At 42.7% G+C, this 26,795-nt stretch overlaps 1 protein-coding gene across 1 annotated transcript in view; it reads right to left on the bottom strand.

Annotated features, from left to right (window-relative positions):
- The window catches only part of LAMB3 (laminin subunit beta 3), a 163,634-nt gene extending 151,522 nt beyond the window's left edge, over nt 1-12,112 (bottom strand). Inside the window, exon 1 of the mRNA XM_044288328.1 lies at nt 12,001-12,112. Coding sequence (XP_044144263.1) covers nt 12,001-12,075 — 75 coding nt within the window. The 5' untranslated portion in view covers nt 12,076-12,112. The remainder of the gene's footprint in view (nt 1-12,000) is intronic.
- Between the last annotated feature and the right edge of the window lie 14,683 nt (nt 12,113-26,795).

The raw sequence follows: 26,795 nt of genomic DNA, 5'->3' as shown, positions 1-26,795 counted from the left end.
ATAATCCAAACCTCTCAGTCGCATCTCCAAGACTTCTCTCGAGATGCACCAGTTCTTTGGAATGCACTGCCCCAGGCAATTAGAGTTGTGTTCAAAATAATAGCAGTGTGTTAAATAAAAAGTGAATAAAGCTCAAAATCCTTCCAATAGCTTTTATTTCCATACACACAAAGTCATTGGGAACAATACACATTCTATTCCAAATCAAAAAATTAAGAAAAATATATGAAATTTGTGTTGTTCCTCTAAAAAAAATATTGAAGAAAAGTGAATATTAGACTGTTCTAAAAAATACCAGTGTTTGTATTCTTCTTAACAAACTCAACGATTCACTATATAAACTGAAAAATGTTTGAAGATTTTGCTTTCTTTTGAATCACTTAAATAATATTTAGTTGTATAACCACTGTCTCTGAGAACTGCTGTACATCTGTTTTGCATGGAGTCAACCAACTTCTGGCACCTGTGAACAGGTATTCCAGCCCAGGATGATTGGACTACATTCCATAGTTCTTCTCTATTTTTTTGTTTTGCCTCAGAAACTGCATTTTGGATGTCACCCCACAAGTTTTCTATTGGATTAAGATCTGGGGATTGGGCTGGCCACTCCATAACGTCAATCTTGTTGGTCTGGAACCAAGATGTTGCACGTTTACTGGTGTGTTTGGGGCTGTTGTCTTGTTGGAACACCCATTTCAAGGGCATTTCCTCTTCAGCATAAGGCAGCATGACCGTATTTTGATGTATTCAAACTGATCCATGATCCCTGGTATGCGATAAATAGGTAGTATGAGAAACATCCCCATATCATGATGCTTGTGCCACCATGCTTCACTGTCTTCACAGTGTACTGTGGCTTGAATTCAGTGTTTGGGGGTCATCTGACAAACTGTCTCCGGCCACTAGACCCAAAAAGAATAATCTTACTTTCATTAGTCCACAAAATGTCTCTTTATGCCAGTCAATGTGCTCTTTGGCAAAATTGTAACCTCTTCAGCACATGTTTTTTTTTCAACAGTGGGACTTTGCGGGTGTTTCTTGCAGATAGCTTGGCTTCACATAGGCCTCTTCTAATTGTAACAGTACTCACAGGTAACTTTAGACCTTCTTTGATCTTCCTGGAGCTGATTGTTGGCTGAGTCCTTGCCATTTTGTCTATTCTTCTATCCAATCAAATGGTAGTTTTTTGCTTTCTTCCATGTCTTTCAGGTTTTGGTTGCCATTTTAAAGCATTTGCGATCATTTTGGCTGAGCAGCCTATAATTTTCTGCACTTTATATGTTTTCGCCTCTCCAATCAACTTTTTAATCAAGGTACGCTGTTCTTCTGAACAATGTCTGGAACGACCCATTTTCCTTTGACTTTCAGAGAGAAATGCACTATAACCAGCAGGTACAACATTTACTGCCTTCCTTTCTTAAATAAGGCAATAATTGCCACCTGTTTTTCAAAGAATGAATGACCTCACTCATTGAACTCTACACTGCTATTATTTTGAACATGCCCCTTTCAATTAGTGATTGAATTACAGAGAATCAGCAGCATGCATGTCATGACTGTTGGGTCTGTTGGGTTTCTATTACTCTACTATACCTGCTAGTGAATTATTTGCCATGTCTAAATATCATTCCTACCAAAAAAACTGTGATTGATCAGGTTAGTGATTAGAGTTGAGCGAACACCTGGATGTTCGGGTTCGAGAAGTTCGGCCGAACATCCCGGAAATGTTCGGGTTCGGGATCCGAACCCGATCCGAACTTCGTCCCGAACCCGAACCCCATTGAAGTCAATGGGGACCCGAACTTTTCGGCACTAAAACGGCTGTAAAACAGCCCAGGAAAGGGCTAGAGGGCTGCAAAAGGCAGCAACATGTAGGTAAATCCCCTGCAAACAAATGTGGATAGGGAAATTAATTAAAATAAAAATTAAATAAATAAAAATTAACCAAAATCAATTGGAGAGAGGTTCCATAGCAGAGAATCTGGCTTCCCGTCACCCACCACTGGAACAGTCCATTCTCAGATATTTAGGCCCCGGCACCCAGGCAGAGGAGAGAGGTCCCGTAACAGACAATCTGGCTTCATGTCAGCAGAGAATCAGTCTTCATGTCATAGCAGAGAATCAGGCTTCACGTCACCCACCACTGTAAGAGTCCATTTTCATAAATTTAGGCCCAGCACCCAGGCAGAGGAGAGAGGTCCCGTAACAGACGATCTGGCTTCATGTCAGCAGAGAATCAGTCTGCATGTCATAGCAGAGAATGAGGCTTCACGTCACCCACCACTGCAACAGTCCATTTTCATAAATTTAGGCCCAGCACCCAGGCAGAGGAGAGAGGTCCCGCAACAGAGAATCTGGCTTCATGTCAGCAGAGAATCAGTCTGCATGTCATAGCAGAGAATCAGGCTTCACGTCAGCCACCACTGCAACAGTCCATTGTCATAAATTCAGGCCCAGCACCCAGGCAGAGGAGAGAGGTCCCGTAACAGACAATCTGGCTTCATGTCACCAGAGAATCAGTCTGCATGTCATAGCAGAGAATGAGGCTTCACGTCAGCCACCACTGCAACAATCCATTGGCATATATTTAGGCCTAGCACACAGGCAGAGGAGAGGTTCATTCAACTTTGGGTAGCCTTGCAATATAATGGTAAAATGAAAATAAAAATAGGATTGAATGAGGAAGTGCCCTGGAGTCCAATAATATATGGTTATGGGGAGGTAGTTAATGTCTAATCTGGACAAGGGACGGACAGGTCCTGTGGGATCCATGCCTGGTTCATTTTTATGAACGTCAGCTTGTCCACATTGGCTGTAGACAGGCGGCTGCGTTTGTCTGTAATGACGCCCCCTGCCGTGCTGAATACACGTTCAGACAAAACGCTGGCTGCCGGGCAGGCCAGCACCTCCAAGGCATAAAAGGCTAGCTCTGGCCACGTGGACAATTTAGAGACCCAGAAGTTGAATGGGGCCGAACCATCAGTCAGTACGTGGAGGGGTGTGCACACGTACTGTTCCACCATGTTAGTGAAATGTTGCCTCCTGCTAACACGTTGCGTATCAGGTGGTGGTGCAGTTAGCTGTGGCGTGTTGACAAAAGTTTTCCACATCTCTGCCATGCTAACCCTGCCCTCAGAGGAGCTGGCCGTGACACAGCTGCCTTGGCGACCTCTTGCTCCTCCTCTGCCTTGGCCTTGGGCTTCCACTTGTTCCCCTGTGACATTTGGGAATGCTCTCAGTAGCGCGTCTACCAACGTGCGCTTGTACTCGCGCATCTTCCTATCACGCTCCAGTGCAGGAAGTAAGGTGGGCACATTGTCTTTGTAGCGTGGATCCAGCAGGGTGGCAACCCAGTAGTCCGCACAGGTTAAAATGTGGGCAACTCTGCTGTCGTTGCGCAGGCACTGCAGCATGTAGTCGCTCATGTGTGCCAGGCTGCCCAGGGGTAAGGACAAGCTGTCCTCTGTGGGAGGCGTATCGTCATCGTCCTGCCTTTCCCCCCAGCCACGCACCAGTGATGGACCCGAGCTGCGTTGGGTGCCACCCCGCTGTGACCATGCTTCATCCTCATCCTCCTCCACCTCCTCCTCATCCTCGTCCTCCTCGTCCTCCAGTAGTGGGCCCTGGCTGGCCACATTTGTACCTGGCCTCTGCTGTTGCCAAAAACCTCCCTCTGAGTCACTTCGAAGAGACTGGCCTGAAAGTGCTAAAAATGACCCCTCTTCCTCCTCCTCCTCCTCCTCCTCCTGGGCCACCTCCTCTTCCATCATCGCCCTAAGTGTTTTCTCAAGGAGACATAGAAGTGGTATTGTAACGCTGATAACGGTGTCATCGCCACTGGCCATGTTGGTGGAGTACTCGAAACAGCGCAACAGGGCACACAGGTCTCGCATGGAGGCCCAGTCATTGGTGGTGAAGTGGTGCTGTTCTGTAGTGCGACTGACCCGTGCGTGCTGCAGCTGAAACTCCACTATGGCCTGCTGCTGCTCGCACAGTCTGTCCAGCATGTGCAAGGTGGAGTTCCACCTGGTGGGCACGTCGCATATGAGGCGGTGAGCGGGAAGGCCGAAGTTACGCTGTAGCGCAGACAGGCGAGCAGCGGCAGGATGTGAACGCCGGAAGCGCGAACAGACGGCCCGCACTTTATGCAGCAGCTCTGACATGTCGGGGTAGTTGTGAATGAACTTCTGCACCACCAAATTCAGCACATGCGCCAAGCAAGGGATGTGCGTCAAATTGGCTAGTCCCAGAGCTGCAACGAGATTTCGCCCATTATCACACACCACCAGGCCGGGCTTGAGGCTCACCGGCAGCAACCACTCGTCGGTCTGTTGTTCAATACCCCGCCACAACTCCTGTGCGGTGTGGGGCCTGTCCCCCAAACATATGAGTTTCAGAATGGCCTGCTGACGTTTACCCCGGGCTGTGCTGAAGTTGGTGGTGAAGGTGTGTGGCTGACTGGATGAGCAGGTGGAAGAAGAGGAGGAGGAAGCCGAGAAGGAGGAGGTGGCAACAGGAGGCAAAGAATGTTGCCCTGCGATCCTTGGCGGCGGAAGGACGTGCGCCAAACAGCTCTCCGCCTGGGGCCCAGCTGCCACTACATTTACCCAGTGTGCAGTTAGGGAGATATAGCGTCCCTGGCCGTGCTTACTGGTCCACGTATCTGTGGTTAGGTGGACCTTGCTACAGATGGCGTTGCGCAGTGCACACTTGATTTTATCGGATACTTGGTTGTGCAGGGAAGGCACGGCTCTCTTGGAGAAGTAGTGCCGGCTGGGAACAACATACTGTGGGACAGCAAGCGACATGAGCTGTTTGAAGCTGTCTGTGTCCACCAGCCTAAATGACAGCATTTCATAGGCCAGTAGTTTAGAAATGCTGGCATTCAGGGCCAGGGATCGAGGGTGGCTAGGTGGGAATTTACGCTTTCTATCAAATGTTTGTGAGATGGAGAGCTGAACGCTGGCGTGTGACATGGTTGAGACGCTTGGTGACGGAGGTGGTGGTGGTGGTGTTGGTGGTACATCCCCTGTTTGCTGGGCGGCAGGTGCCAACGTTCCTCCAGAGGCGGAGGAAGAGGCCGAGGCGGCAGCAGCAGAATAGGCCGAGGCGGCAGCAGCAGAAGAGGTAGCAGGGGGAGCCTGAGTGACTTCCTTGGTTTTAAGGTGTTTACTCCACTGCAGTTCATGCTTTGCATGCAGGTGCCTGGTCATGCAGGTTGTGCTCAGGTTCAGAACGTTAATGCCTCGCTTCAGGCTCTGATGGCACAGCGTGCAAACCACTCGGGTCTTGTCGTCAGCACATTGTTTGAAGAAGTGCCATGCCAGGGAACTCCTTGAAGCTGCCTTTGGGGTGCTCGGTCCCAGATGGCGGCGGTCAGTAGCAGGCGGAGTCTCTTGGCGGCGGGTGTTCTGCTTTTGCCCACTGCTCCCTCTTTTGCTACGCTGTTGGCTCGGTCTCACCACTGCCTCTTCCTCCGAACTGTGAAAGTCAGTGGCACGACCTTCATTCCATGTGGGGTCTAGGACCTCATCGTCCCCTGCATCGTCTTCCACCCAGTCTTGATCCCTGACCTCCTGTTCAGTCTGCACACTGCAGAAAGACGCAGCAGTTGGCACCTGTGTTTCGTCATCATCAGAGACATGCTGAGGTGGTATTCCCATGTCCTCATCATCAGGAAACATAAGTGGTTGTGCGTCAGTGCATTCTATGTCTTTCACCGCTGGGGAAGGGCTAGGTGGATGCCCTTGGGAAACCCTGCCAGCGGAGTCTTCAAACAGCATAAGAGACTGCTGCATAACTTGAGGCTGAGACAGTTTCCCTGGTATGCATGGGGGTGATGTGACAGACTGATGGGGTTGGTTTTCAGGCGCCATCTGTGCGCTTTCTGCAGAAGACTGGGTGGGAGATAATGTGAACGTGCTGGATCCACTGTCGGCCACCCAATTGACTAATGCCTGTACCTGCTCAGGCCTTACCATCCTTAGAACGGCATTGGGCCCCACCATATATCGCTGTAAATTCTGGCGGCTACTGGGACCTGAGGTAGTTGGTACACTAGGACGTGTGGATGTGGCAGAACGGCCACGTCCTCTCCCAGCACCAGAGGGTCCACTAACACCACCACGACCATGTCCACGTCCGCGTCCCTTACTAGATGTTTTTCTCATTGTTATGGTTCACCACAACAACAAATATATTATTTGGCCCAATGTATTGTATTCAAATTCAGCGGGATATAAATTTGAGGCCTAGTATTTAGGCGCTGGGTGACCGGTATGGATTTAGTGACAGAATTAGACTTGGAAATGCACAGAAGCGTGTGTGTGAAGTTATTCTGAATGACCCTATGTGCACCTTGAATATTATATACCCTTTTGGGATAGATTTCAAATAGCTCTGATATAGCAGGAACCACTAAATTATGAAATTGCTAAATTGGGAATTGTATTTCAACCCAGAACAAAAAATGTGCTTTGACGGACACTAAATATCTTGCCCAGCAACAACAGTACAGCGGTAACGAGAGATTTAGCAGGATATAAATTTGAGGCCTAGTATTTAGGCGCTGGGTGACAGGTATGGGTTTAGTGACAGAATTAGACTTGGAAATACACAGTAGCGGGTGTGTGTGAAGTTATTCTGAATGACCCAATGTGCACCTTGAATATTATATACCCTTTTAGGGATAGATTTCAAATAGCTCTGATATAGCAGAAACCACTAAATTATGAAATTGCTAAATTGGGAATTGTACTTCAACCCAGAACAAAAAATGTGCTTTGACGGACACTAAATATCTTTCCCAGCAACAACAGTACAGCGGTAACGAGAGATTTAGCAGGATATAAATTTGAGGCCTAGTATTTAGGCGCTGGGTGACAGGTATGGGTTTAGTGACAGAATTAGACTTGGAAATACACAGTAGCGGGTGTGTGTGAAGTTATTCTGAATGACCCAATGTGCACCTTGAATATTATATACCCTTTTAGGGATAGATTTCAAATAGCTCTGATATAGCAGAAACCACTAAATTATGAAATTGCTAAATTGGGAATTGTACTTCAACCCAGAACAAAAAATGTGCTTTGACGGACACTAAATACTTTCCCAGCTAACAACAGTACAGCGGTAACGAGAGATTTAGCAGGGATATAAATTTGAGGCCTAGTATTTAGGCGCTGGGTGACAGGTATGGGTTTAGTGACAGAATTAGACTTGGAAATACACAGTAGCGGGTGTGTGTGAAGTTATTCTGAATGACCCAATGTGCACCTTGAATATTATATACCCTTTTAGGGATAGATTTCAAATAGCTCTGATATAGCAGAAACCACTAAATTATGAAATTGCTAAATTGGGAATTGTATTTCAACCCAGAACAAAAAATGTGCTTTGACGGACACTAAATAACTTTCCCAGCTACAACAGGACAGCGGTAACGAGAGATTTAGCAGGATATAAATTTGAGGCCTAGTATTTAGGCGCTGGGTGACAGGTATGGGTTTAGTGACAGAATTAGACTTGGAAAATACACAGTAGCGGGTGTGTGTGAAGTTATTCTGAATGACCCAATGTGCACCTTGAATATTATATACCCTTTTAGGGATAGATTTCAAATAGCTCTGATATAGCAGAAACCACTAAATTATGAAATTGCTAAATTGGGAATTGTACTTCAACCCAGAACAAAAAATGTGCTTTGACGGACACTAAATATCTTTCCCAGCTACAACAGGACAGCGGTAACGAGAGATTTAGCAGGATATAAATTTGAGGCCTAGTATTTAGGCGCTGGGTGACAGGTATGGGTTTAGTGACAGAATTAGACTTGGAAATACACAGTAGCGGGTGTGTGTGAAGTTATTCTGAATGACCCAATGTGCACCTTGAATATTATATACCCTTTTAGGGATAGATTTCAAATAGCTCTGATATAGCAGAAACCACTAAATTATGAAATTGCTAAATTGGGAATTGTACTTCAACCCAGAACAAAAAATGTGCTTTGACGGACACTAAATAACTTTCCCAGCTACAACAGGACAGCGGTAACGAGAGATTTAGCGGGATATAAATTTGAGGCCTAGTATTTAGGCGCTGGGTGACAGGTATGGGTTTAGTGACAGAATTAGACTTGGAAATACACAGTAGCGGGTGTGTGTGAAGTTATTCTGAATGACCCTATGTGCACCTTCAATATGATATACCCTTTTAGGGATAGATTTCAAATAGCTCTGATATAGCAGAAACCACTAAATTATGAAATTGCTAAATTGGGAATTGTATTTCAACCCAGAACAAAAAATGTGCTTTGACGGACACTAAATAACTTTCCCAGCTACAACAGGACAGCGGTAACGAGAGATTTAGCAGGATATAAATTTGAGGCCTAGTATTTAGGCGCTGGGTGACAGGTATGGGTTTAGTGACAGAATTAGACTTGAAAATACACAGTAGCGGGTGTGTGTGAAGTTATTCTGAATGACCCAATGTGCACCTTGAATATTATATACCCTTTTAGGGATAGATTTCAAATAGCTCTGATATAGCAGAAACCACTAAATTATGAAATTGCTAAATTGGGAATTGTACTTCAACCCAGAACAAAAAATGTGCTTTGACGGACACTAAATAACTTTCCCAGCTACAACAGGACAGCGGTAACGAGAGATTTAGCAGGATATAAATTTGAGGCCTAGTATTTAGGCGCTGGGTGACAGGTATGGGTTTAGTGACAGAATTAGACTTGAAAATACACAGTAGCGGGTGTGTGTGAAGTTATTCTGAATGACCCAATGTGCACCTTGAATATTATATACCCTTTTAGGGATAGATTTCAAATAGCTCTGATATAGCAGAAACCACTAAATTATGAAATTGCTAAATTGGGAATTGTACTTCAACCCAGAACAAAAAATGTGCTTTGACGGACACTAAATAACTTTCCCAGCTACAACAGGACAGCGGTAACGAGAGATTTAGCGGGATATAAATTTGAGGCCTAGTATTTAGGCGCTGGGTGACCGGTATGGATTTAGTGACAGAATTAGACTGGGATATGGCCAAAAAATAACCACACTATTGCTGGTTAAATGCACTTGGTGACGGGCGCAGCTTGCCCCTGATGTAGTATATGGCCAAAAAATGAACAGACTATTGCTGGTTAAATGCACTTGGTGTCACAGCTTGACCAACCACACTACTGAGGGTTAAATGCACTTGGTGACGGGCGCAGCTTGCCCCTGATGTAGTATATGGCCAAAAAATAAACAGACTATTGCTGGTTAAATGCACTTGGTGTGACAGCTTCACCCTGATGTAGGCTTTAGCCAGAAAACAACCACACCATTGAGGGTTAAATGCACTTGGTGACAGGCGCAGCTTGCCCCTGATTTTGTATATGGCCAAAAAATGAACAGACTATTGCTGGTTAAATGCACTTGGTGTGACAGCTTCACCCTGATGTAGGCTTTAGCCAAAAAACAACCACACCATTGAGGGTTAAATGCACTTGGTGACAGGCGCAGCTTGCCCCTGATTTTGTATATGGCCAAAAAATGAACAGACTATTGCTGGTTAAATGCACTTGGTGTGACAGCTTCACCCTGATGTAGGCTTTAGCCAAAAAACAACCACACCATTGAGGGTTAAATGCACTTGGTGACAGGCGCAGCTTGCCCCTGATTTTGTATATGGCCAAAAAATGAACAGACTATTGCTGGTTAAATGCACTTGGTGTGACAGCTTCACCCTGATGTAGGCTTTAGCCAAAAAACAACCACACCATTGAGGGTTAAATGCACTTGGTGACAGGCGCAGCTTGCCCCTGATTTTGTATATGGCCAAAAAATGAACAGACTATTGCTGGTTAAATGCACTTGGTGTGACAGCTTCACCCTGATGTAGGCTTTAGCCAAAAAACAACCACACCATTGAGGGTTAAATGCACTTGGTCGCAGCTTGTGCTGGCGCACCACAAGACACAAAATGGCCGCCGATCACCCCAGAAAAATGTGACTGACAAACGGTCTGGGCAGCCTAAAAACAGTGAGCAATTGAGGATCAGCAGCTCAATGATCCACAGCTGCAGATCGATCAGTTAATCAAGTCCTTTGGAGGAGTTAATCTGCCTAATCTCGCCCTACTGTCGCAGCCGCAACCTCTCCCTACGCTAATCAGAGCAGAGTGACGGGCGGCGCTATGTGACTCCAGCTTAAATAGAGGCTGGGTCACATGGTGCTCTGGCCAATCACAGCCATGCCAATAGTAGGCATGGCTGTGATGGCCTCTTGGGGCAAGTAGTATGACGCTTGTTGATTGGCTGCTTTGCAGCCTTTCAAAAAGCGCCAAGAAAGCGTCACAAAAGCGCCAAGAAAGCGACGAACACCGAACCCGAACCCGGACTTTTACGAAAATGTCCGGGTTCGGGTCCGTGTCACGGACACCCCAAAATTCGGTACGAACCCGAACTATATAGTTCGAGTTCGCTCATCCCTATTAGTGATGTCTGACTGCTATTATTTTGAACACAACTGTATTTGGTTACATCCTAACTCCTACAATTTTAGACAGGCACTCAATAAAGACACATGTTTATAGGTTGGCCTATCACATCAATCATTGATAGGCCAAGTCTCAAACACTACTCCATCTTGTGTAGGATTCCTTTGTGGTGCATGTGGTCCGCTGCCGACATCTTCCATTGTATGCATTTTTTGCTGGGGATTGCCGCTAGCAATGGATCACATGCCGAGGAATTGCTCCCCCTGTTATAAACTCTCTACAGTGTTTGGGGTTTTTGAGCATTTTCTCCCATTCAGGCCACTTTATTTTAAGTGATTGGCCTATCACATCCCTTAATCAAACTTTTCTCCATTCACCCCCCCCCCCCCAACATTATTCCTCAGAATCTGATCCGTCATCTAACATTATCCATCACACTCTTAACACTCAAAAGCACTCTTTAATAAAATAGTCCTCACAAGCAAGGAAAGTTCACAGGTAGACAAGCTCACCTGTAACACTCACTTTATCCAGCCCATATGGATGGTGCTTCAAGAAGAAGGTGCTGTGTCATGTCAACCACTAGATATACCCAGTTTCAGATAATCCCTTGGCACTCGTCAGGTAAAAATAGCATGCTACTAGTAAGGATAATAGCTTTCATCCAAAAAGTGTAAGCAGCTTTTTCTTCTGTTTGTGCTATTTTTAAGAAGATGCAATAAAGGATTCTTTTTAACTGATGAGTAACAAGGGATTATCTGAAATTTAGACTTAAATACACTACAGATATCATCTGGTACGTGGCTCATGCAGCTTTATATGTACTCTCCTTTTTTGCTAAGAAGGCTGCACCCTTGTATAATAAAAGCACTTCTTACTTCCCGTGTATTCCCTATTTCTAACAGATTGTTAGCTCTTGCAAGCAGGGCCCTCATTCCTTTTGTTTTAATTGTTGACTTGTTTGATGCTATGTAATTTGTGACTTTGATTGTTCACTTTTATTGTAAAGGACTGCGGAATATGTTGGCGCTATATGAATAAAGATTATTATTATTTTTAAGCCAAATTAAAGCATTCAACGTCTTCTTTTCCCCAGGTCATACAGCACTTTATAAGGTACAAGACGTTGAAACGTATGGTACTGTTTGCAATATTCCCACACTGTAGAAGGATTAAGGTAGTAACTGAACTGTTACCCTGTATGGTCACAATTTTGTTGATGAGGGAATAAAATGAACCATTGACTACCTAGTCTTCTGTGAATCCTACAAGCACAGAGACAGGTCCCCAATGCGAGGAGCTCTCTTTAATAGAGGCTTCTTCACTTCAAAGCAATATATAGCCATTGATTTTTCTTTCTAGCCAGGTAACTACAAAGAATATGAAACGTCTTAGCAAACTCTCATTGGTTTAAGGTTCTCTGTAGACAAAAGCAAAGTTCTTAAAACGAGTACAGCAGCTATGCATAGCTACCAGCACTATTGTGAGACTCACCTGGACTTTCACTTTTCTCTGATATGCTCTTCTGGGAGCTTGTTTCTTTCTCCACCCCAAATCCCAACTGCACATTCCCTTCCTTGAGCTGGCTTTTTAAACTACAGCTCACCTAGAAGCCTCCGCAGTCTATGTGATAAGGGAGTGTGTCAGTATCCTCATCAGACGCACACACCCAAACATGGTTACTCATCACATACCACATCCTAGACACGGCATGCCTGCTCCAAGCTCCACACAGTACAGATACACCTTTATGTACAGGACCATAACACAACCTAAGTCTTTCTCGCACTTTGACTATTGCTCACCATGAGTACATCACTCACCCCCAGGTGCCAACCAAACTATAACACATAGGATTTAACTGTAAATTTTAGAAGAGCTGGAATGTGCACTATGTTCTTTTACATATACTGATCATACAAGACTGCTAAAATAGGCAGTTGGTGTGAAGTTTCCATCCTGGCTAAAGCTTTCTATATCAACTAAACGATTCAATATAATGGAATTCTGAATGTACATCATTTTATGACTTTTTAATCATATTGGGCTCACTGGTTAATAGTGACTCCCAGAAATATAAAGCTGAAAGGCAATGCAGAAAAGCATCTATGAGGCAAGCACCTAAAACCGCATTGGAAAATGGTCTTAGATGAGGGTAGTCTTCTCAAAGAACATGGACAGTAAGCATAATACACGTTAGAAGAAAAATCTGGAACATGAAATTTGGTCGAGATAATGGAGTAGTCTTTTCAGAGAGGGTCTTTTGAAGATATTTCAACATATAGGACAATATATATATATATATATATATATATATATATATGTATTTAATACAGAGGTTTTATGAGGCTGTTTGCAGTGCCAGCAGTTACCTATAGTAAACTAGTCCCCACTTGCTGTAGGCTTCCCTCGCACACATCATGTATAAAGTATGATATATAAAGAAGCTGTGTAGACAGGGTTGACTATAATTTTTTGCTGCCCGAGACAAATAGTTAAAAGCCCGTACACCATTCCTGACACTTGGAAATGGGTAAAAATGCAAATGCCTGTATATCAGCTAGTCAGTTCTCACCTTGCTTATGCAGACAATATATATTGAAGACCTATCCTCAGGTCAATCAGCTGTTTGAAGAGGAAGTGCTGCTTCCTCCTCATTACACAGTGCATCATTTCCCTTGCAGTGGCTCCATAGTGTAATTACAAGTGAATGGAGTGAGTTACGACGGGCAGTGTAATAAAGAGGAAGTAGTGCCCGCACAAAGGGCCGCCTCCTCTTCAAATAGCTGATCGGTGAAGTGCTGGTTGACCCCCGATGATCACACATTGATGACCTATACTAAGGATAGATCATCAATATATATTGCCTGTACAACCCCTTTAAGAGATGGTGCAGACAAAGAAAGATATTAAATATCTAATGTCTCCCTTTACATTGTTTTTTATGAAGAGAAAAGTTGTGCAGAGAAAAATCAGGACAAGATTGGGCTGGCAGGTATATTTTACATGTAGATGTTTAACCTGCTTATCTAGTCATCATGGATTTGCTAATACATTCAGGTTATGTTACCCAGAAGGCAAGAAGAAATGTAATAACCTAAGCTATGAAAGAAATTAACTCAGCTCAATAGAGTCATAATAATAATAATCTTTATTTATATAGCACCAACATATTCCGCAGCACTTTACAATCGTGACCATATAAACTACTACAGCATAATAACTTTGCAGCGGTAATGTCTATGTTGGCATGACAGTTGAATTAGCACAACTAAAAATGCCACAGGAAACGTAGCCTGAATCTCAGCTGTCATGTCAAGCCTCTAAACCAAGGCCAGAATAATATGAACGTAATACAGTTAGACCTCTTTTTAGATTTTGTTTCTCCAAATAAGTTTGTATGAAAAGATAATATAAATTCAGGTAACATGTGGCTTCACAAACTTCAGCATGCCTTAAAACTGACCATTTATGAAATATTATGGGAGGAATTTATCAAGTCCCTGTTCTCTCAAACTATGGCTTGAAAAAAGTCACAAAATAGGGTTTTTTGACTTTTGGGGCTTATTTGATCAACTCCCCCCAATGTGTGAAAAGGATTTTGAGGAATCTCAATCACATCGTAAATGAAATTAACATAAACAGAGTCCAAATAATATAAAATATAGAAATAGCGCAAGGACAATAAAAACAAAAAGTCCTGAAAAAGCTACAATAGAAAAGTCAGGATGGGATCTCTGGAAAGAAAACAGTTAAAAGTTACATTTTAGGAAGTACAGGACACCGCCCTAATGATAAAAAGAATATGCCCTAAGGGTACAAAAGAGCTCATAATCTGACTGGCTTATTTCCTGTACTGCTCAGCGTGTAGTCTCCGTATTACTGCGCCTACCAGGGTGTGTCAGTTATCTGTACTCAGGTAAAGAAAATATGCTCCTATTACACATAGCTTAAGGTGAAGTCATTTCCCTAAGTTACTGCAAACAAACAATTTCAGGGAATACAGTCGAGCTAAACATACCTAGAGGGCCTGGGCCTGGCTACAGTAGGTGCAAGGCATTTGGATTTATTAACAGTTACTATGATGTTTATAAGTATTGTGAAACAGCATTTTTTTATAATTTACATAGTAAGTGCTTAATGCTGAGATACATTTTATAATGTGATGGTGACTGTTAGACCGTTGAGCGAACTTGCGATTTGCAAGTTCGGGTTATCTAAGAATCCCATTATGGTTTCTGCTACAATGGACCATAATGGACTTCTATGGAAAGCGATTGACTGACTACATACACACTAAGAATATCTGCTTCCACATGGGAAACAGGTTCAAAATAGCCATACACTATTCCTTAATGTAGTGGTTATTCAAGTGGAATTTGGAGGCACAAGGCTGCATTGGATAGTATGAACAATGGCGATTGAAGAGCTCTAGCTCCACAAGAATGTGGTATATGACAAACAACTACCAGCTATTCCCTGATGTAGTGGTGAGCTGCACAATTTTTTCTTTCTTTGCCTTCCTGAGCCGCATCAGCTGTTCTGGTGGGTACAAGAGCTGTGTGCCTGGCTATTCGTGACTGACCTGCTATATCTGCCGGCATCTCTGAAAACTCCAATGGCAGTGGAGTAACCCCTTAGATGCTGTAGTCAACGCTGAATGGTGGTCATGGCAATCGGAAGCCTTACAAAGGCCTCCAGGCCTGCCTCGTATGGAAGCCTATGTGGCCCAGCCTCTGAGTCTGATAGGAAACTGTTAGTGTGAAACTGGCAGTTTCAATGCAGTACATTACAGCACGTTTTGTACTGCAGTGAAACAGCGATTCAACCCTAAAAAATTTACATTCCAATAGTGGGACTAAAATAAAAGTAAAAAAAATCTCTATGTCAATCAACCAAACAGTGGCTCCCTGACCTTACTCATATATACAAGACCTTTATGGGTGCAAAGATAACTGAATTACCCCTATTTGGCAGTAATAAAAAAGTCAATAGAATGATACAAAATAGGATCCTATACACACTTCAGGAGGCAGTATCACACCTGAGAATCTTTGATACAGGAACAGTAGACTGTATTGCAGATTATAGATTTAGGTACAGAGGCACAGCAGACAATATCTAACATAAGCTTAGATATACACCACACCAGGCAGTATCATACAAGATAGGATTAGATACACAGCTCAGCAGGCAGTATCGCACACAACAGGCTATGTAGCAGGCTCAGCAGACTGTATTGTACATGATGAGTAAAATACAGATATGTTTTGATGTGCTTGCTTATTCAAGCTGCTTATTTCACGCTGGAGCCTGTGTTCTAGTAGTAATATACTGGCAAAATTCATGTGTGGGTGTAGTAACATGGCCACAGAGGTTATTAGGCACGGTTACTGCAGACAGTGTAGCAGGTGGGCCAGCCTGACCCATCACTCTTCAGAGCAGCCAGGCTTGTTTATAAATAAAGCTAGGTAGTGAAGAAAACAGGAAGTGCCGGCTATAAACATTCCTGCCAGGATAGTCTGATGCCCAGACAGGGAAAGAAAGCACAGACATTAAGCCTTTCAGCACCAGAGGTTTTTTCATCTTTGCATTTACGTTTTTCACTCCCTGCTTTTCTGGGGCCATAACGTTTTGATTTTTCCGTTCACGTTCTGTATGAGGACTTCTTTTTTGCGGGACAAGTTGCATATTCTAATTCCACCATTTACCCCTTCTACCCTGGGCCAGTTTTCACTCTTCTGCACTGGCCATTTTTTTGCAAATCTGACATGTCACTTTAATAGTATGGGTGTTTTCGCATATGGTGATGCCCATGATGTGTATTTTATTATTTTTAATGTTTTTTAATTTTCATTTTCGGTTAAGAGGGATGATTTGAATTTTTAGATTTTTTAAACATTTAATTTTTTACACCTTTTTATAGTTCCTTAGGGGACTATAACAAGCAATAATTAGATTGCTTCCTTCATAGACTCCAATGCATTAGCATTGGAGTCTATGGGAATTGTACTACGTTTCTATGGAGCCCTGAGGAAGGGGCTCAATAGGAACTAATGTACAGAAGCCTCCTGTCACAAAGGAGGACAGGGACTGATGCACACCCACGGTGAGGAGGACATAAAATAATTTTGATTTTGGGACCAACAATCTCTTTAAAGGGGTTGTCCCACTAAAAATATTCTACAGTTTTCAAACCAGCACCTGGATCTTAATAATTTTGTAATTGTATGTAATTAAAAATTTAGCATAGCCATTAATCTATTGAAAAAAATGTATCTGCATAGCGCCACCTGCTGTTTATTTTTTATTATTTCTTTGACCTGCTGACTGAGATGGCTGCACATGCTCAGTTTTAACCTTCAACTGCCTCCAGAGCTGTTATAGGGAGAGCTGGGACATGCAGAAAAGAGACTCCCCTTGAACTGTCAGCTTGATATAAATCTACCAGAGCAATGAATGGGGAGATCTCTGGATCCATATGAGGTCAGGGCTGGTTCTAGCTTTGTTAGAAAAAGATTGTCATGTGCTATATGATGTCTGATTTTCATTTTTTACAGTAGTCATGGGATAAACCCTTTAAATATTTTATGGCAATGGAAGACCTGTGAAAATCTACTTCCATTGATTCATACCTCCAGTAGAATATTTTATATTGTACATTTGAATTTTAACTGCAAAGGCCCCTTGGCAATATTTGGACTAGGATTAATATGGATTTTGTTCTTATTATTACTGTGGGAATTTAAAGTGTAACTGTCATGTTTTCATAAATAAAAAATCTATTTTAGCATATGTTACTGCTGCTGCAGCAATATGTAATCTTTAGTTTCTTCACATACAACTGATTTCCTTGAGCTTTTCCCTTAGTTACAGCTGTTTTGAACCCTATAATATGAAGATCTTCTTAAGAAGGCTCCACTGCCAGCTTCCTGCCAGCCAATCAGATCGGACTACTGAGAGACATCTCCCCACTCTGAAGCCTAATGCAGGCATGCAGTGTGGAGGACCACCACTCTGTCTTCTGTTTACACTAAAGCGAAGATAGAAAAGCCCTAGTCTTTTAAGGGACCAGAGGAAATTGACAGGGGACATTAATAAAAGCTGTTATTATAAGGTAATTGCAGAACTTTTGGCAATCATTGACAGACTAACCCAGGTATACATGCCTAGCTCTAATAAACTAGCAAATAAATAAATAAATGTTTATGCTTTGTATAATTTTAAACAAATATATACATTATTAAAATAAAAGCGTAAAGAAAAGCCCCCTTCCTCTCATCAAGACATTTACTACGAAAACAAACAAACATAAAAACCATGCCAGAACAGCCATTTCTGGTCAACTCGCCCCACAAAAAAAAAATCATACTTATAAAGTGATTAAAGTCGTATGTACCCAAAAATGGTACCAATGAAAACGTTAACCCATCCCACAAAAAATTAGCCCTCACACAAGACTATCACTAGAAAAAAAAATTAAAAAAAAATAATAATAATAATAAGAAAATATATATATCTATATATATATATAAATATATATATATATATATATATATACCGTATTTTTCGCCCTATAAGACACACCTGCCCATAAGACGCACCTAGGTTTTTGAGGAGAAAAAAAAATATTTTTAACCAAAAGGTGTGCTTTTGGTGGATTTTGAACTAATGGTGGTCTGTGGATGACACTATTATGTGGGATCTGTGGGTGGCATTGTTATGAGGGGGATCTGTGGATGGCACTGTTATGGGGGATCTGTGGATGGCACTGTTATGGGGCATCTGTGAATGGCACTGTTATGGGGGGATCTGTGAATGGCACTGTTATGGGGGGATCTGTGAATGGCACTGTTATGGGGGATCTGTGGATGGCACTGTTATGGGGCTATTTGTGGATGGCACTGTTATAGCATCTTATGCTATATATGTGTCATCCACAGATATCCCCCATACCAGTGTCCCTGTGTACAGTAAATAGTGACCCTAATACAAGTGGGGGCCAGCAACTAGAGTACTCTAATACACCGGGCCCCGCACACACCAGTATTCAGATGTAAACTGTAGGCAATTGATATGTTAACTGTAGGCAATCCATATTTAAACTACAAGGTAGCGCAATCCGCATACCTTAGTACTCAGTATTGAACGCCCGTACTTGCAGGCAGGCTGGCCGGTCACACACTTCCTTACAGCGCATGCTCCACCTCAGGGGTCGAGTGGAGGGGGAACTGCATGGGAACGGCGTTCCTGCACTTTTTTCATGGCAGGAACGCCATTCCCTTTCAGCCTCAAGCCAGGAGAACGCAGCTGAATCAGAATCAGATTCACAGGGGGAGACGGAGCGCACTGTGCAGGGCAGGCTAAGGGAGGAGGGGCAGCTTCAGTTGAGAGGAAGCTGTCCGTGCGGTGCTGCTGCCTGCGACTGCCTCCTCTCATGGCGCCCTGCCCCCTAATGACATCATCTCCTTCACTACAAGATCATTTAGAATGTCTTTTAGAAAAGTTTGTCCTGGGATTCGAACTCACGACCTCTGACACATCAGAGGAAGGCATTTACCCTCACAGCCATGAAAGCTGTCTAGGTAGTTGCTTTAAAAAAATAAATAAATAAAAAAATAATAATAAGACTTCTACTTATACCTAGTGTACTGATACCTAGTGTACAACCATATACATGACAGCTGCCCACTGTGTATGGATGTAGCAGAGCTGGGTGTGTTGGGGCAGCTGTCATGTGTATGGTTGTACACTAGGTATCAGTAAACTAGGTATCAGTAGAAGTATCAGAAAAAAAAAAAAAAAACACTTTTAGAAAAGTTTGTCCTGGGATTCGAACTCATGAGCTCTACACATTAGAGGCAAGGCATTTACCCTCACAACCATAAAAGCTGTCGAGGTAGTTGATTAAAAAAAAAAAAATAAGACTTCTACTTATACCTAGTGTACTGATACCTAGTGTACAACCATACACATGACAGCTGCCCACTGTGTATGGATGTAGCAGAGCTGGGTGTGTTGGGGCAGCTGTCATGTGTATGGTTGTACACTAGGTATCAGTACACTAGGTATAAGTAGAAGTCTTATTTTTTTTTTAAGCAACTACCTCAACAGCTTTTATGGCTGTGAGGGTAAATGCCTTGCCTCTAATGTGTAGAGGTCATGAGTTATCCCAGGATAAACTTTTCTAAAAGTTTTTTTTTTTTTTCTGATACGTTTACTGATACCTAGTGTACAACCATACACATGACAGCTGCCCCAACACACCCAGCTCTGCTACATCCATACACAGTGGGCAAAGTTACCTACAGTAGAAGTCTTATATTTTTTTTTTTTAAGTAACTAGCTAGACAGCTTTCATAGCTGTGAGGGCATATGCCTTGCCTCTGATGTGTAGAGGTCATGAGATCAAATCCCAGGACAAACTTTTCTAAAAGTGTTTTTTTTTTTTTGTTTTTGTTTTTGTCCGCAGCGACACAAATTACAGCATGCTAGATTTTCTGTGCTTTTTTATTTTTTGGAGGGGGGGGGGGGGTTGCAGTGGATCTTGGGTGAGTTCCCACACTTTTTTTCCCAGGACTTGACCCCTGCTCCACCTGCTTCATTAATAAAGTGGGCAGAGCATGCGCCATGAGGAAGTAAGTGACTGGCCAGCCTGCCTGCAAGTACGTAAGTCATCTTGTTATCACATAACATCAATTAAAAATGAACACAGGATGACAGTATTCACAACAAGTATGATAAAAAATTCAACTCTTTATCCTCCCTGCACAATGACCTCTGTACAGGTCACAAAGCACTTTCTCTTACAGGTCAATGAACATCTCTAGTCTACAAAATCCTATGGTCCACGTGGCTGTTGTAAAGCATATCTCTAAATGCACTTAGCGGTTCAGATAGATGCTCACCCATATAATCATATACAGACAATACATAAAAAAAAATACATAATCAGAAAATAAAATCTGATTAGAACAAAATGTGTGTCAGTATATGGTTTTAAATAAAAATTAAATGTGGGAAAATATGGTTTTAAATAAAAATTTATTGGGAAGGAAATCTTTACTCTTTACTGTACAAAAATGTCTACCCACTGTAAGCTTGGTAAGTTTAGGGAAAATGGAAGACTTTTAATGTGACATCACATTGTATCCACTGCCCCACCATCATATATGCCTCTAATTTCAGACTGAGGATGATATAGAAAAGAATGATTAATTGTCTACATTGTGTCCAGGATATACAGTACTGTGCATAAGTTTTTATCCACTGCCCCACCATCATGTATGCCTCTAATTTCAGACTGAGGATGATATAGAAAAGAATGATTAATTGTCTACATTGTGTCCAGGATATACAGTACTGTGCATAAGTTTTAGGCAGCGGTGGAAAAAATAATGTAAACTAAGAATGCTTAGAAGTCTTAATAGTTTAAGTTTATTCTGAAGCACTCCCAAATATACGGCCAATGTCATTAAGAACTATTTTCACCATAAAGATGAAAAAGATGTCCTTGGAAGGCATAATACAGGTGAAACTAAAAAAAATACTAGAATATTGTGCAAAAGTCCATTTATTTCAGTAATGCAAATTAAAAGGAATTGCATCTTAATATTAGAATTATGTGAAAAGGTTTGATATTCTAGGCTCAAAGTGGGACACTCTAGTAAGCTAATTAATCCATACCCCCTGAGCAAAGGTACCTCAAAACTGTGACTTTGGGGTTTCATAAGCTGTAAGCCATAATCATCCAAATTATAACAAATAAAGACTTGAAATATCTCGCTTTGCATGTAATGAGTCTATCACATATGTTAGTTTCACCTTTTAAGTTGGATTACTGAAATAAATGAACTTTGCACAATATTCTAATTTTTCGAGTATCACCTGTATGTACCCCACAGACCCCTGATCTCAACATCATCAAGTCTGTCCAAGAATACATAGAGGCAAAAGGATTTAAGCAAACCTACATCCATTTAAGACCTGTGATTACTTCTCCAAGATGTTTGAAACCTCCCTGCAAGTGTGCCTAGAAGAATTGATTTTGAGGACCAAGGGTGGTGTAACAATTTGTGTGGTAAAGTACTGAAGGGGATGTATGCTGGGTGAGCTAAAATGGAATCCAGAAAGCCATGTTTTCTCAGAAAGCATAGTTTAGAGAGGCACATTGTTTAAGGTTTCATGAGAGGGAATGGCATGCAGGTTGGTAGTGTGAAATGCCACTCACTCCCTATAATCCAGTACATCTGTTTCCCCAGCCTGAGGCAATCCCAGGTGTGTCTGGTGGGATAATTACGGGGGAATAAATAGAGACTTCAAAGCCTCAGTCAGGGCAGAGCATGGTGACCGTGCAAAGCCCAATAACCTTGACATACTGAAAGCATAGGTGAGAAGTCTTTGTATAGTTACCCAGACACCTGCCCACAAAAGTGGCGTATATCTGGTCATAAATGACCCCCTCTGTTCCTATGGAAACTCTCTATAAGAAGCCTTGGATCAGGAGGAGCCTTGTGCAGCCTTGGATCAGGAGGACCGAGGCTGCCACACCTACAATCTGGCTCCTCCGATACTTGCCAAGGAGTGCCGATGCACGGCTGGGTTTTTGGCCTCCCAGATGCTGTGGTCACATTTGGATAGCGCATCTGAGGGTTTAAATGTGTGCAATCTACATTATCATTGATCTGATACATTAGCCCCAGGTGCTTGATGTTTAAAACAGGAGGCACCCGGAGACTATGGCGTCTGAACTCGCAAAGCGGGTGCCATCTTTAAACAAACGTAAATTTGTTAGGTGGTTGAGAAGGGGTCAATGTTTGGTTATGCTTTATGTGCTGTGGATTCATCCAAGTGATGGTTTAACTTGAATGCCTTGTATTGTGCTGGATGAAAAATAAACATTGCTGAAAGGTTGTCATTGCCAACCCTGCTGCAAGTACACAACCAGCGACAGTGGTCACACCAAATATTGATTTGAGATTTTCTTCTATTCATTCACTTAGCATTTTGTTTATTGGTAAAAATAAACTAGAAAGGCTTCAAATCATTCTTCCTTTGCAGCATTTTTCCGACACCTGCCTAAAACATTTGCACAGTACTGTACTTGGGAATGTGTCTGGTGGAGAGAAACCCAAGGAAATGGCTAAAACGGTGCAGAGCAACCACAGTTATTCATTAAAGAAGCACTTGCATACAATTTTTTTATTTTCAGACCTGTCAGAAAGGTATAATAAACTGTAGTGGAGGTAATTTCCTTACCAGTGACTGTATTGTTAGTTATAACCTCTCTTCTGATCCTCAGCTGTGTCATGTGACCAACACTCTGATCTCCAACTGACACAGGACAGGAAGTCAGTTACTTCTCTAGTCATTCCTATGAGGCTGATATTGAGCCTCCCATTGGAATACATAGAGAAACTACATCCTGTCCACACATAAGGTGATGTGTTATTTGGTTACATGACACAGCTGAGGATCAGAAGGGAGGAGATGACTCAAAAATACAGTTACTGGTAAGAAGATTACCCCACTACAGTTTACATCATGTACCATTCTAACAGGTCAGAGAATAAACATTTTGTGGGAGTGCTTCTTTAACATATAGGAAGAAAGGGGGGGGGGGGGAATCAGGTGTTAAGTAAGTTAATTTGTTTATTTCAAAACCATTTTATTTTTCACCTCTTTCTTTCTTGATGAATGTAAACTGATGAAATTTAATATCCGACTGTAAAGCCTCTTTCACATGTCCATGTCAGTGATGACATTTTACGTAAACTGTTAGGCATCTCCTACCAATTGTCTGAATACCACTTATTGAACATGGATGCCATCTGTGTTCTGTCAGTGGTTTTCATTGACCCACAGACTTCAATGGGCGTGTTGGGTTTGTATCACAAACAAAATGTGCATGTCTCTGTTGTTTTTCCACTGACCCATGAAGCAGAAGAGGAACAGTAGTTGGAGTAGGAGAAGCAGTAGCTGATGATGTTGATGGTGACTGATGACAAATATCATGTGCCACTTGAAAATGTGATCTTCCTACAAGGGGAGAAGAACAGTACTGCCCAGATTGCTGGCCAGTTCGATTTTTCCAACATGAGCCTGTGATGTCACATTATGTTCTAAAAGGGAACTGTAGTTGCTACATTTGTGCCTAAATGGCCATAACTTATTCTTTGCCTGCAGAGCTTGCACACTGTGCTGGTTTTGTCTGCAGGAGATGCCTGCACAGAACAATACTACCAGGCACAATAATCTCTGACCTTATTAATTACATTTTCTAAATAGTTTAATAAAATGGTCAATTGGACCAAAACTGTGATGCAGACCAATACATCAGGTACACTGGTCTGTGATCTACTAAACTTTTTTAACTTATAAAAAATTATTTTACAAAAAATGGTCAAGTGGACAGAGTTCAGTACAATATAACTGTGCCACACACCAACACATCAGGCTAATTAACCTTTTTTTAAATTAACAGAAAAATTTAATAAAATGGCCAGTTGGACAGAGTCCAGTATACTATGTGATCAGATGGCCAAGAGAGGAGAGAAGGCGCTCATAGGTGAGGGTAAAGCAAATTGATGTCTCTTCCCCCTACCCAGGATGAGTGAAGTTACTCACCTGGTTTGGTTTGCACAGATTGTGGTGCAACCTTAGTGAAGGGAGGTTCGAATGGTGGAGGTTGTCTGGGTTGGTGCTGCCAGTAGGTGTCCGAGACGACCCTGGGTGGGGGCCAAACCGCCGCTTGGGTAGATATGTGGCAAGCACAGCAGCGCCGCCACAACAGGACACTCTCCAGCTTCATCCACCAGCGCTGACTAGCAGTCCTACTGAAAGGGACCCTCCAGGAGAGTTTACCAGCGGGCTCACGGTGCAGAGGATACAGACTTGATAAAGGGGTCCTGAGTACCCCGAAACGCGTCGTCTTTTCAAAATAAAAAATCCCGTATCCAAGCTCGGGTTGTGAGTCCATCGGCTCACCGCAGGAATCCAGTGCAGTATACTATGTGACACCTACCAACACCTAAGGCACACTATTCTGTAATAAACTGAATTTTTAACTAAACGGAATAAAAAATAAAAAAAAGGGCCAATTGGACTGGAGTCTTAAATATACAGTAACTGAGACAGACAGTTCTGCTTTGATGAAGCACCAGGATTAACACTGTAAAAGATTTGATGTGATTGTGAAGACTAGGGTGATTCACATTAACAATACAATGAGTTGCATAGCTTTAAATGTTGCACACTAGCACAAACAGTTCACAATGGATGCAACTACAATGGTTGCAAGACTCCCTAAGGCTGCCTGCCTGTCAGCTGTTTGAGAAGGCATCGGCACTCCTGTGAGCACTGCAGCCTTCTCACAGCTTTTCCCAGGCCGTATGACATCACGTTTATCAGCCACATGGCCGAGGCGCAGCTCAGCAATGTATACAATGTATCTATAAAATGTATGGTGCTGTGCTTTTTGCTGAGAGAAGGCTGCGGCGCTACTGCGAGCACTGGTGCCTTCTCAAACAGCTGATTGGCGGTTGTCAGACCCCGAAGTGTCAGACCTCCACGATTATATATTGATGACCTATCCATAGGCTAGGTCATCAGTATAAAACTTCCAGAAAACACAATTAATAACAAATTGAGTGGCATAGCTTTAAATGCTGCACAATAGCCCAAGCAGTCCACAATGACTGCAACTACCATGTAGCCATGAAAAACATATGCAATAAAACACTGACCCCTGTCTCTAAAACCTCTTTCTCTCCGTGAAATACATATAAATCTAAGTAGCTATTGTCTTCTCCAGACTATGAAAGAATCTTTTAGTGAAAGAACCTAAATTAGCTGGGGTGGCAGCAGTAGAAACACAGCATAAGGCCTCTTTCACACGAACGTATGGCTTTTTCAGTGTTTTGCGGTCCATTTTTCACGGATCCGTTATTCCATATAGCATATACAGTATACAGCAATTACATAGAAAAAATTGGGCTGGGCATAACATTTTCAATAGATGGTTCCTCAAAAATGGAACGGATACGGAAGACATATGGATGCATTTCCGTATGTGTTCAATTTTTTGCAGATCCATTGACTTGAATGGAGCTACAGAACGTGATTTGCAGGCAATAATAGGACATGTTCTATCTTCTAACGGAACGAAAAAGGAATGCATACGGAGTACATTCAGTTTTTTTTGTGGAACCATTGAAATGAATGGTTCCATATACGCACCGTATACGGAACGCAAAAAAGTGCCCGCATACAGAAATCAAAAAACGCTTGTGTGAACGAGCCCTAAAACAGACAAGGCAGTAGAATAGATGTGTGTGCGGCTGTGTAGGTGTAATAATACAAGGTAGTAGTGGAGGCTGGGTAGGGCTAATGGTAGTGGCAGTAGGAGGAGTAGCAGTGGAGGTGTCGGCAGCAGCCACAGCCGTACAGAACATACAGAACATGAGTTAAAGAGGGGTCTGGATGTATTTCTGGAGTGTAATAATATTATAGGTTATAGTTAATTCGATTTCTAGAGAAGGGTGTTCAGGGAGTTATTCTGATTGCCCAATTGGGGTTGGGAAGAATTTTTTCCCCCTAAAATGAGGAAAATTGGCTTCTACTTCACAGTTGTTGTTTTTTTGCCTTCTTCTGGATCAACTTGCAGGATAACAGGCGTCTTTTTTCAGTCTTACAAACTATGTTACTGTCATGGTAGGCAGGCAGACTGCAGTAGTGGCATTATGGGGCCAGTGATCAATAGCCACCGTCAGCAATGGCAGACCTATTCAGCAGACTCAGGGCTCGTTCATATGACCATGTAAAGCCCGTGCTGTGGACCGCAAATTGCGGTCCACAATCCACGGGAACCGACCGTGGCCCAGCCGCATGGGGATCATGGACCCATTCACTTGAATGGGTCTGCGATCCCTACATTCCGCAAAAAGATAGAGCGTGTTCCGTAGTGCTTACGTAGTGTTCCGTGCTTCTGTTCCGCATCTCCGGATTTGAGGACCCATTGAAGTGAATGGGTCCGCATCCGTGATGCGGAATGCACACGGAACGGTGCCCGTGCATTGCGGAGCGTCAATACGGCAATGGACCCCACACATTCATGTGAACGAGCCCTCAGCCAGAGGTCCCTCAAAATTCTCACAGTTTCATGCTTCTATTTTGACAAATGTGATGTTACACTGGCAGAGGTCATTTTGGGTGTGACACTGCCATCTGCTACACTGAAAAGACTCTGTGAGATGACACTGGAGGCTGGACAAAAGAGAGAGAGAAAACTG

The sequence above is a fragment of the Bufo gargarizans genome, chromosome 3, assembly GCF_014858855.1.
Source record: "Bufo gargarizans isolate SCDJY-AF-19 chromosome 3, ASM1485885v1, whole genome shotgun sequence".
NCBI classification, from domain to species: Eukaryota; Metazoa; Chordata; class Amphibia; order Anura; family Bufonidae; genus Bufo; species Bufo gargarizans.
The sequence above is the reverse complement of the archived record's forward strand: the minus strand, read 5'-3'. Positions and strand labels throughout refer to the sequence as shown.